General features: G+C 43.6%; 1 protein-coding gene across 1 annotated transcript in view; it reads right to left on the reverse strand.

Moving 5' to 3' along the window:
- LOC107125582 (glycerol-3-phosphate dehydrogenase 1-like protein) overlaps positions 1–12,086 on the reverse strand; it is a 45,095-nt gene that overhangs the window by 13,914 nt on the left and 19,095 nt on the right. The window contains exon 2 of the mRNA XM_015429007.1: positions 840–1,017. Coding sequence (XP_015284493.1) covers positions 840–1,017 — 178 coding nt within the window. The remainder of the gene's footprint in view (positions 1–839; positions 1,018–12,086) is intronic.

Raw genomic sequence — 12,086 nt, forward strand, 5'->3', positions numbered from 1 at the left:
GAGGCCACGACCATCCGAGGGGAAACTATAGAGTTTTCCTTTGGATGACCGTGGCCCTGCCCCCAGCGTGCCCGGCGTCATCACGTCACTTCCGGGTGACGTGCACATCGAGGGAAGTGACATGACGCCGCCGGGCACGCTGGGGGCGAGGCCACGACCATCCGAGGGGAAACTATAGAGTTTTCCTTTGGATGACCGTGGCCCTGCCCCCAGCGTGCCCGGCGTCATCACGTCACTTCCGGGTGACGTGCACATCGGGGTGGGATTCCCCCGGGGCCCGCTCCGCCAGCGGCGGGGAATGGGCCTCTGGGGCGGGGTTTTCCCCGCCCCCTGGGGGGACTTGGCAAGCCTATTTGCCATTGCCTGCCTCTGCATAGCCACCCTGGACTTCCTTAGTGATCTCCTATCCAAGTACTAACTAGGGTCGACCTGGCTTAGCTTCCAAAATCTGAGGAGATCAGGCTAGCTTGGGTTGTCTAGGTCATGGCAAGATAGCCACAAAAATCACTGAGGGGGAAAAATCCGCTCCCTGATCTGCAACCACATCTTCCTTTGCTCCTATAATGGGGCTAAGATTCCTTTTTATTACTAGATTAGTTCCATTAATGTACAGTTCACACATATTTGTTCTTGTACCCAGGGTCTAATTTTAAACAATTCCTTCTGCTTTCTGCGGGTTACTTGCCTAAACAGCCTGCTGCTTTCTGAATTTCTTGTAAGACAATAAATTTGTTGCAACATTTCTCTTTGGCTAAGAGTGTAATCTTCCATTGGAGGAAGAAATCCAGCCCAAACTTTAAACTTCAAAATTGAAAAGAAAATGCTTTTATTCAACTTACCACATTAGGAGGTAGCTTATGACCTGGAAGATACTTCACATTTTCATGATCTTGGTTAATTATCTCTGTGAGTTTCCTCCCATTGATTAACTCTTCAAACACCCACATCTTTACGACTGGATCAAATCTGTTGGATTTCTGGACATTTTTGCCTACGATTTTTGCAATAGCAGATCCCCTTTTAAAAAATTGGGAAAAAATTGATAATAAAACTACAGAAGTGCCTGTTTGTATAAGTGCTATAAATCAGGAACTATCACACAAGTAGGATTCAGGTTACCTGAGTTTAATAAAGTTTAGTATGCTTTATCACCGGCAGTACTGGCATGTTCGTTAAATGGTCAGGGTGCTGCACTATGTCTGGGGAGACCTGGGTTCAAATCCCCACTCTGCTGTGAAGCTTATTGGGAGGCTTCGGGCCGGTCCCTGGGCTTGATCACACCAATCGGTTTCCTTAGCAGCAGCACCTTCCTTGCTAGCAGAAGAGGTTTTGTGTGACAGGGGGAAAGTTCCCTGTGCTGAATGAAGGCACAGCCAGTAAGAGGGATACAAGTCCCCTATCTCTCTGCCTAACCTACTTCCCAGGATTGTTGTTCGGTAAAATGAATGAACCATCTGTGTCGTTAACGCTCTTTGCGCTTACCAATAATAACTTCTCAAGACAGACAGGTCTCCTTCAACGAAGCAGGTTTTTTTATTTGAATACAGCCTGCAGGCAGGGTGCGTCTCGCTGCCCAGGGAGCATTGAGAACACACACTGAATTGGGTTCTGTGGCAGATATTTATCCTGTCCTGGAGTGGTATGGAAAATAAGAAACGCCCTCTCCGCCTCCCAGAACTGAGAGTCAGGAGTTACAACTTCCAATCACCGACCGCCTAATCACTTCTGCTTTTTGTTAGACAAGCCCACTACTTTCCCAAAAAGGGCATAATTCCTTTATGCCAAACATGGTATTAACTTTCTCTACTCTTTCCTAACCTTTCTTCATAACCCACAACGGCCCACCACAAGTATCTTGAGACAGATCTTCTCGTAAATCGGGATGGTCTTCTCGTAAAGAATGGACCTTTAGACCGCAACATGTCCTATTTCAACAGGCCTGTCTTGGGCCATCATCTCTTCAACAGACTTGTTATCAGAGTCAAATGTCAAGTTCCTCATTTTTTTAGGTTGGTCGGCCTTCATGCATTCAAGAAAATAAAAGCATATAAAGATACATAGAATTAAGTACAATGGTTCCTCTGCATAGCCCCTGCTTGTTTAATCTTCTTCTTCCATGGGTAATCACTCCCCTTAGTTGCCTCTCTTCCCATCTCCCAAATTGCAGGTTCTTCCAGGTTCCTGTTTAACAGTTGGCAGTTGTCTTGGCCACACTTCTGCTTTCTAATTAAGCCAGCTTCAGCATCTATTCTCAAGCAATACACTCTTAATTTCAATACACAGCAAAACGTCCCTCTAACTGAAGGCACTTTTCTATAAGTTTTAAAGTAAAAATCCTTAATGTTTGTGAAATATTTCTTTGCCCACGGCCATTTCCCCTTTCTGCTGAAGGCAATCTTTTGCAAGGCTCTTCCGCTTCTACTGAGTGGAGATGTTTGTGCAAGCTGGTTGTTGCTAGTGTCTGACTTCCCCATTTCTACCTCCTCTTTAGCTCAGCTTTTTTTATTAAGCCTTGAATATTGATTTCAAACAAAATATTTCTATAGCAATTTTTAAAGCAAGGTTTTTAAGATCAGAAGCCCCTTATATCAATGCATTTCTCACAATCTGCATTATCCTGAGCTCTTTGGAACAATCTTACAATATATGCGACTTTTCACCGAGAGATGCCTTTCACAACACTTTATGTGCTTCAATTAACCATCTGGAGAAATCCACAGTGAACTTGCTCATTAGGGAAACATACCTTCTTCTAATTCTCTCGATCACATCTGAGGCGGTATCCTTATCAGATCACTTCCACTTTGCCTAGTGAAGTTTGTCTTGAGGACAGTCAGGGGTCATTTCCTGCAGGAGCGCACAGGTAACTTCCGGTAAAATGAATGAACCATCTGCATTATCCTGAGCTCTTTGGAACAATCTTACAATATATGTGACTTTTCACCGAAAGATGCCTTTCACAACACTTTATGTGCTTCAATTAACCATCTGGAGAAATCCACAGTGAACTTGCTCATTAGGGAAACATACCTTCTTCTAATTCTCTCGATCACATCTGAGGCGGTATCCTTATCAGATCACTTCCACTTTGCCTAGTGAAGTTTGTCTTGAGGACAGTCAGGGGTCATTTCCTGCAGGAGCGCACAGGAGCGGAGCTCCGGCAATAAAGAGCCCAGGGGCGGGCACATGCAACAAGCCCCGCCCCCTGCTCCCAGTAGCCCTGGGCCACGAGGAGCAAGAAGCAGCCAGGTAAGTTGCAGTGTGGGTGTTGCCTTCTGACACACTTCCGGTGATGTCAGGGGGTGTGGCATATGCAAATAAGTTATGCTAATGAGCTCCTGCACCTCTTTTTCTACGAAATGACCCCTGAGGACAGTACCATGCCAGGCAGCTTTGCCATCATTAAATCAGCTTATTTACTGGAGAACAGGAAATATGCTCTGGGGTTATGAACTTCCAGGTCATTAAACTGACCGACATATAAAGCATGGAGTCACTTGTTCTTGGTCCCGTCTTTGTGCCCACATTGTTCCATACGTCCTTTAAATGACTGATATCGGAGAGAATGCATTGCCTGCTTTTTAATGTCCTATTTGTACCTGCACAATCAGTGGTATCTATTCAAAAAAGGACTGCAAGAACTGATTGCAAGATTAGCTGGGTTCACTGGCAGACATGAAAGGCACACACAGAGATTTAAGCAGAAAGCACAACTAGGGGTGTGCATTTGGCTGTATCCAAGCTGAAAAAATACCAGAAAAATACCTTACCAGTATTTTTCTGGCATTTTTTTTAGCTGAATACAGATCAGAGAAGCTGACTGGCTACCAGTATAGCTGATCCCGAATAAAGCTAATTTCCCCCCAGCTTTTTTTCAGGTATATTCAGCTGTACTGAATAGCTGGTGGTGGGGAGGTTTAAAGGGCTGCAGAGAGACTTTCAGTTTTCCTCTAGGGGAAAAATACCTTACCAGTATTTTTCTGGTCTCTGCAGCCCAGTGGCAAAAGCACCTTAGGGGGAGCCGTAGTGCCTTAGAGCCAATCACTGCAATGCTGTTGCAAATGGCATTGCACTGCAGGTTTGCAATCTGCAAGGTTGTTGGCTTTAAATGTGAAGTCCAAGCTACCTTGCTTTCCCCACCCATTCCAGGGGAGGGGGGAAGGAGCACTGGCAATTTGGCAAATAGAACTTCAGGTTAGGGGGAATACTGCTTTTTAGCCAATCACAGAAATTTGTTCTTTTAAAAAATTCTTCTGTGCATGGGCAAAGAGCATTAAAACAAGGGCCTGACTGGGCTAGACTCCATTGCTGAGACAGGTTTGGAAAGCATGGGCTGGCTTTGGCTTCAGTTGCTGCTTTATTATTATTTATTTATTTATTATTTACATAGTAACACAAGAAAAGAGAAACTAAACAACAGATCAACTAAAACAAGAACAGGGGGAAAAGGAAAAATATCTGATTTTCTCTGCTACAGGTGCTCATCATTTACTCATTATCACCTTAGCCCATAGTCAGACCAAGGGAAATACATCACCTTTATGTATAATCTTATTATCTTCAAAGCCATAAGTCCTCAGTTCATTCCCCCCCTTTTTATGCATTCATAAATAAATGAAGGGTCTCCATGTAGGTATAAATTTAAGGAGGGCTTTTTTCTGGGTTAGGGTTTCGAAACCTCTTTGACAAAATTCTTTTAAAAATGTTTAAAAGTTTATGAGTTTTCAGTAGACAGACTGAAAACTTAATTTCCCTCTTGAGATTTCTGGCACCTCTTTTTCCAGGAAAAAAGCCCTGCATTTAAGGAAAGTTTTCTCTTTTACCAAAGATGTAAGTCTGGCCATTTCTGCAAGCTCCATCATCTTTTCTAGTCATTCCTCTATTGTAGGTAATGAAGCCGTTTTCCAGTTTTGAGTATATAACAGTCGTGCTGCCATTGTCATGTAGAGAAACAAAGTTCCATTTGTATTTTCAAGCTGTTTATCCATTAGTCACAGCAAAAAAGACTCTGGTTTCAATTGTCTTTAAAATCTTCTGCATGATTGAATGTATTTGTATCCAATACTTTTTGGTTTTATTAGAAGTCCACCACATCTGATAAAATGTTACTGCATGTTGTTCACATTTCCAGCCTTTATTCCCAACATTTTAATACATTTTAGCTAATTAATCTGGAGTCATATACCACCAGTATATCATTTTATATAAATTCTCTTTTAAATTAGAACATAAGATAAATTTTAGCCCTTTCAACCAAAGATTTTCCCATCGTTCCATTTGAATAGTATAACCAAACTTTTTCGACCACTTTTACCTGTTCCTCCTCTGTTTTAAATTTCAACATAAGTTTATACATTTTCGCAATAATATGTTGGTAGGCTTGCCAAGTCCCCCTGGGGGGCGGGGAAACCCCCCAGACATAGATCGGTCAAACTATACAACCCATTATCCATTTTAAATCTTCCTAATAATTGTGCATAAAAACAACAATTGACAACTGTATCCTTGTGCTAACAAACACTCTCTTGTTTTCATTTTGCAGTCATCTTGTGAAAAGTCTTAAGTGTCCTGATATGTTAAATACATTTATTTAGTAACCATTTCCCTTCTTAAAAGAGCTTCTTGGGTTGAAATCCACAAAGGAGTTTTCAGGCACATTCTGGCTTTGTATTTGTTCCAGATTGTTAGAACAACATGTCTAATATAATGATTTTTAAACTCAACACAGACTTTCACTTTATACCATAAATAAGCATGCCACCCATATCTTAAGTCATGACCTTCTAACTCCAGTAACGTTTCTCAAAAGTACCCATTCTTTAACCATATCAGACAACAAGCTGAGAAATATACTTTCAAATTACGTAAACCCAATACACCTCTTTCTTTTACATCTTCTAATATTTTATATTTAAGATTTTCCCCTTGCCACACAAATCTTGATATATCCCTCTGCCACTGTTTGAATGGTACATCAGATGTCAGAACTGGTACTGTCTAAAATAAAAATAACATTCTAGGTAAAATCTTAATTACAGATATTCTCCCCAGCAAGGACAACTGTAATTTCCCCCATTTTAGAAGATGTTTTAAAATTTCTTTCCAAGTCTTAATGTAATTGTTATGAAATGATCTACAATTCGTATTTGACAGAGTAATTCCCAAATATTTTACTTTCTTTTCAACCTTAAAACCTGTTTGTTTTTTGTCAACAGCTCTTTATCTTCTAAATTCATGTTTGATTAACACCTTTGTCTTCTGTTTGTTAATCTGAAAACCAAATTCCTTTAATTTACACATCAAAGAGTCAATTCCTTTTAGAGGGTCTTCCAAAACCAACACTAAGTCATCCACAAAGGCTCTCAATTAATAATTTTCTTTTGTAATCTTAATACCTCCAATTTTTTCATCTTGTCATATCGCTATTTCAAGAACTAGAATAAACAAAAGAGGAGATAAAAGACATCCTTGTCTTGTTCCTTTTGTATCTCACATGGTTTGGTTAGGTCTCCATTCACAATTATTTTTGCGGATTGTTTGGTATAGATTGATTTAATCCTTTTAAAAAAATTCTCACCAGAATTAATTTCTTGAAGCACCTAAAACATAAAAGGCTAGTTCAATTTATCAAAGGCCTTCTCCATATCTAAAAAAATTGTTTTTCATTATGTTTTTTAAAAATATTCCAATGTATCAAGAACAGCTCTAACACTGTCCTTCAACTGCCTCATGGGTAAAAAGCCACATTGATCTTCCGGGATGAAATCTTAGCAAAAAAAATTAAGTCTTTCCACTAAAATTGTCATAAACAACTTGTAATCATTGTTCAATAATGAAATTGGTCTATAATTTTTTGTTGAAGTCCTAAGCAGAATTTCTTTCATAATGATAATCTCTGCATTACCCATTCTCAACTTTGTTTTAAAATTTAAGGTTTGCAGGTCTTGATCTTTAGTCTTCATTCTCACTAAGTGAACCAATGTATCCCTAGGAACCTGTCTTGTAGTAGCAAATCTGGAATTTATTCTGTAGACTTCATCAATCTCTAATTCCAAGGTTTCTTCTTCTAGCAAATCTGCTAAGGCCATATTCCTGAGCTGAGAGAAAGATCTGTGAGCCGGAGGCTGAGAAACTGTGAGCTGGCTCACACTCACTCAGCTTAGAGGGAACACTGATTTCAACCTCTTGGTTCTGGTCCGACCTTCTGGGGCAACAGAAAACAACTCCGCCTACGAGATTGCGCCTGAGAGGTACAAAACACTGCGCGTGCGCACACAGATCCACTTCCCGTGGCATCCATTCTCTTGCGCCCACCCACCCCCCATGTTAGAATTCCAGAGGTGCCCCCAGGCTCAAAGAGGTTGGGGGACTCTGCTCCAGAGGGGAGTGGGGCACACTTGCCTGATCACCACGTCCGCCTGCACGCCGTAGATCTTTTGCTCCACCGCCTTCTGGAAGGACATCAGCGTGTTTTCGGGTGCCAGCTGGGGAAGTGGGGAAAAAACATCGAGAGATTCATAACGTGCAGGCTGCCAAACCGGACACCAAGCAGATGACAGACGGACGGGTCAGAAGGCCGACATCATGTAACCAAGGCATTCCAAAGTTCAGATTGTCATAATATTGGCTCTAAGCCAATCAAGACCTTAAAGAGTAGCAGCCTGTGTACAGTACTACCCAGTAAGCCAATGCTGGAGGAATAATGGTCTACAAGTAGAAAAAGGTTTCAAATCAAGCAGTACAGCCAAGTTCCAGTTTAATTGCCAATAAGTAAATACTTTACAAAAACACTTTCCTCCCAAAATAGATAAAACGAAAGAAACTCCTTTAACAGTGTGACCTTTTGTGGATAATAATCATTTCTTTTTTTAAAAAAAGCTCTTTGCAATCCAGTCTTAAATCCTAATTTTAATATTCCAGCAGCCTTAAGAGGCAAACATCAACTGCTTATCTCACCAACAAACAAAATGCAAGGTCCACACCAGAGAAGATAACTCTGTCAAAATCTGAAGTCAGTACCTTAGATTTTAAGAGGTGAGACAAACTTTAATTCCAACTTGGCAGGGAGTTGGTTGTAAACCCATCTCAGCTGCACAGCCCCCAGTAACTACAGCATCCCCCAATGCTGCAATTAAGCCGGGGGGGGGGGAAGCCTTCAGAGAACATTTTTCCAAGACTTTATGAAATATGAAAAAATAGCATTACAATCAATTGATTATAGTAGAATGAACCAAACGTCGTAACATTTAACCACAAAACTCACAGAATGTTTCTTATAACTATCAACTTGATCTCTCTTTTAAGTCCAGAGAGATATAATCACAGCTGGAATTACTGACCTGAACAGTCTATACCCCCTGTCAGAAAGGACTTAATCTCGGCTCTTTTTGTTGTTCTTGTTCAGTCGCACAGTCGAGTCCGACTCTTCGCGACCCCATGGACCACATCACACCAGGCCCTCCTGTCTTCCGCCGTCCTCTGAAGTTGGCTCAACTTCATGTTCGTTGCATCTATGACACTGTCTAACCATCTCCTCCTTTGCCGTCCCCGTCTTCTTTGACCTTCAATCTTTCACAGCATCAGGGTCTTCTCCAGTGAGTGCTCCCTTCTCATTGGGTGGCCAAAGTATTTGAGCTTCAGTTTCATTATCTGGCCTTCCAGGGAACAGTCAGGGTTGATTTCTTTTAGGATTGACTGATTTGATCTTCTTGCAGTCCAAGGGACTCTCAAGAGTCTTCTCCAGCACCATAGTTCAAAAGAATCTATTCTTCGGCGCTCGGCCTTCCTTATAGTCCTACTCTCGCAGCCATACATGACTACTGGGAATACCATCGCTTTGACCATGCGGACATTTGTTGGCAGGGTGATGTCTCTCCTTTTTATCATGCTATTTAGGTGCACCATCACTTTCCTCCCAAGGAGCAGGCGTCTTTTAATTTCATGGCTGCTGTCACAGTCTGCGGTGTGGTAGCCAAAACTGCTATTGCGTCTAAATGGCATGAAAAGTCAGGAACTTTGATATCAGGACCAATTTATCATGGGAAAAATAACTCATCAATTGGAAACATACCCCAAGAATTATAATTTTGTTAAAAAGTGATATTCTGTAAAAGATTACATGGCAAATCATAATATTATTTTAATGGCTCGAACTCTTTGAATGTATTCAATTTTTGATAGTGTTTTCTGTGGAATATACTTGCAACACTCATTCCTCTTTTTCTCCTATGTGTAATATATCTGTTCTTCTTGTTTATTAGCCTATTTTGTATTGTTGATTTATGTTTATTGTTCTGCTTATTTTACATGTTTGGTTCTTGAAAAACTTCAATAAATTAATATTTTAAAAAGCCAAGTTGTCTCTGCAAATGCAGAGAGCTCAATCTGCCATGAGTGCTCATCAGAAGTGCTTCAGTTGCTGCGCTGAGCCTGACTCCTGCTGCCAGAGACACTCTACTTGGACTTCAAATCAGATCGTGCCTGCCTGGAGAAGAGTGAAGACAGCGACTAGTTTGACTGAACGACATTTTTTTAAAAAGTTTTCTTATTTTACTGTTAGTTGTTCTTTGGGCTTGGTGGGTGGTAGGTTGTGTATGTGGAGGGGGGGTGAGGTCAAGGGCCTCAGGTCTTTTTTGTTGTTGTTCCCTTTGGTTTTATTATTAGGTTTTAGTTACTTCTGTTTTTGTGGTTTGCTGTTTGGAGTTTTTTGTTACTTTTTTGTTTGGGCCCGATGGTAGGTTGTGTGTGTTTGTGTGTGTGTGTGTGGGTGGGTGAAGCCAAGGGCCTCAGGTCTTTCTCTTTTTTTCATTCCCTTTGGTTTTATTCATAGGTTTTAGTTCCTTCCAGTTTTGTGGGTTGCAGTTATTTTTGTGGAGTTTTCTCACTGTTTGGGTCTGGTGATAGGTTGGGGGGGGGGTCCAAGGGTTCCTTCCTTCTGCTTTGGTTCTTGGCTTTGGTTCTTTGGAGCTGGTTTAAAACCTGGTTAACTTACCCATTTATGTTTTTTGGGGGGGCTTGTGTGTGTGTGTGTGTGGGGGGGTTCTGCTTGGTTTTTAAAAAATCTACTTGAATTCTCTCTCTATTTCTCTCCTTTACCGTCCTTCACTGGTTTTTTTCTTTTTTCTGTTTTTTTGGGGAGTTGGGGGTGGTGAGGTTTTGTTGCTTGTTTTCTCAGCTTCCCCTCCCCTTCTTTTTTTGGTCTGGTGTGTGTGTGAAGAGGCTTTTGGTTTAGGTTCTTCTTGCTTGCTCTACAGTCCCTTTTCCTGCCTTTCCCCCCAGTAGTCCCCCCCCCGTATTTTTTTCCTTTTAATTTATGGAAGGTTTCTTTTTTTTGCATAGCTCTGTAGCCCCCTGTTTTGTGGAGGCATCAGAATCACATCTTCAACAGACTGAATGTTCACTCACTGACCATGCATATTTGTTGGTGGCCTTAGTTGTAGGCTGCATGGTCTGGCAGTTCATCTTTGGGATGCAGTGTCAGCAAAAATGGCAGCAGATGATACCCTTAGTCACTTGGGGTGGACTAGCACATGAGGTGTCAGGAGTGGTCTCCTCTGTTGTATGCCCACCCAACCACACCCACCATATTAACCCAGGGGCTATCCTTTGCCTTCCGGCCAGGTGACCAACAACTGATAGAGGGAAGATGCAGCAAGGATCTGAGCATCATGGACCCTGCCCAAGAACTTGGCCACGAGGTCCACAAAGATGCTCTGGTGGTCACAGAAGACTTAAACATTCAGGCTGTAGAAGTGGTGGTGATTATGGTATACCTGTGGCTCCTTGGTGGGGGGGGGAGATGAGGGCTATGTGGGTGCAGTCAACAGCACCCCCACCACATTGGGGAAGCCTCTGAATGATGCAAATCCTGCCCTGATGGGTACAAGATTGCCCTCCTCTGTGGGGAAGCATACATGGTCCTGGAGTTGCGCCAGCATGGCATCCAGAAAGCGGTGTAGGCAGCGGCTAGCCAAGGACTGTGACACCTCGAGCACCTCTTCAACGACCCCCTGGAAGGATCCAGTGGCCAGGAACCTCAGGGAGAGCAGGATTATTGGGGGGTTTTGCAAGATGGGAGTGGCACAGCGAGCGGGAGCTTGGCCCTGGAGGGCTGCCCCCAAGCTCTCGCAAAGAGCCTCGATGGCAGCTCTGTCTAAGCAAAATCAATCAAGGCAGGTGCTGTCTGAAGCAAAGTTCTGATGCAAGTCTAGTACCAGCAGGCACGGCGCCTCCTCTGCCATCGCTGTGCCACTCAGACGTACAGCACTGGTAGCAAGTGAACGTGGCACATCCCAAGCAAGGGAGATAAGGGCAGGAGGGGGCACCATACTGCCTGTGGCCAGCCTGGCCCTGGGTAAAAAGGGGACAGCCTTCTCAAAGGTGGCAGGCAGCCAGCGCCACAATCACTGTTTGGCTGCTGTCCTTTCTCCTTGGACACAACCTACCCCCACCGTGAGCAGCTCATTGCTCAGCACCCGCAGCCACCTCCAGGCGGGTGATGGCCCCAATGGGAGCATGGGGGGTGGGGCAGAGTAAGGGGGCTGGCATTTTCCCATGGTGGGATGGCCTGCCTCCGCATTCCCCTGTGTGTGGTTGGCAGGGCTGCTGCAATATCTGGTAGTGGGGATAGCCATCACCAGCCAAACTGGACTGAGGCCAAGAAGGCACTGCTGTACAGGTTGGCGGTGAAGCACGCAATCGTTGCCCTTGCCACTGCCACCACCTCCCACCACCGTGCTTTCTGGTGCAGGGCCGCAGAATGGATGTCTGCACTGGGACATGCCGCCCAGACAGAGATGTCCATTCTGAAATTGTAATGTATCCAGCTCCAACCGCGTGTGCAGCTAGGCCACCACACGGTCATGCGAAGCAGCCGAGCTTCACTCTCAGGAACAATGGGCCAAGCGGATCCTAGCCCGCTCCAAGCAGAAGGCTAGGCTCCAGGCCGAGAGCCTATGGAACTCTCGGCCACTGTAAATAGCCTATGAGTGTTTTAGGGGTGCGTTTGGGGTAGGGCTGCCAATTGGGGCGGGGGGGGCGGGGAAACACCCGCTTTGGAGGGCCGATTTCCGCCGCCGCGGGATCGG

The sequence above is a fragment of the Gekko japonicus genome, unplaced genomic scaffold (genome assembly GCF_001447785.1).
Source record: "Gekko japonicus isolate JY-2015 unplaced genomic scaffold, Gekko_japonicus_V1.1 scaffold1369, whole genome shotgun sequence".
Taxonomy (NCBI): Eukaryota; Metazoa; Chordata; class Lepidosauria; order Squamata; family Gekkonidae; genus Gekko; species Gekko japonicus.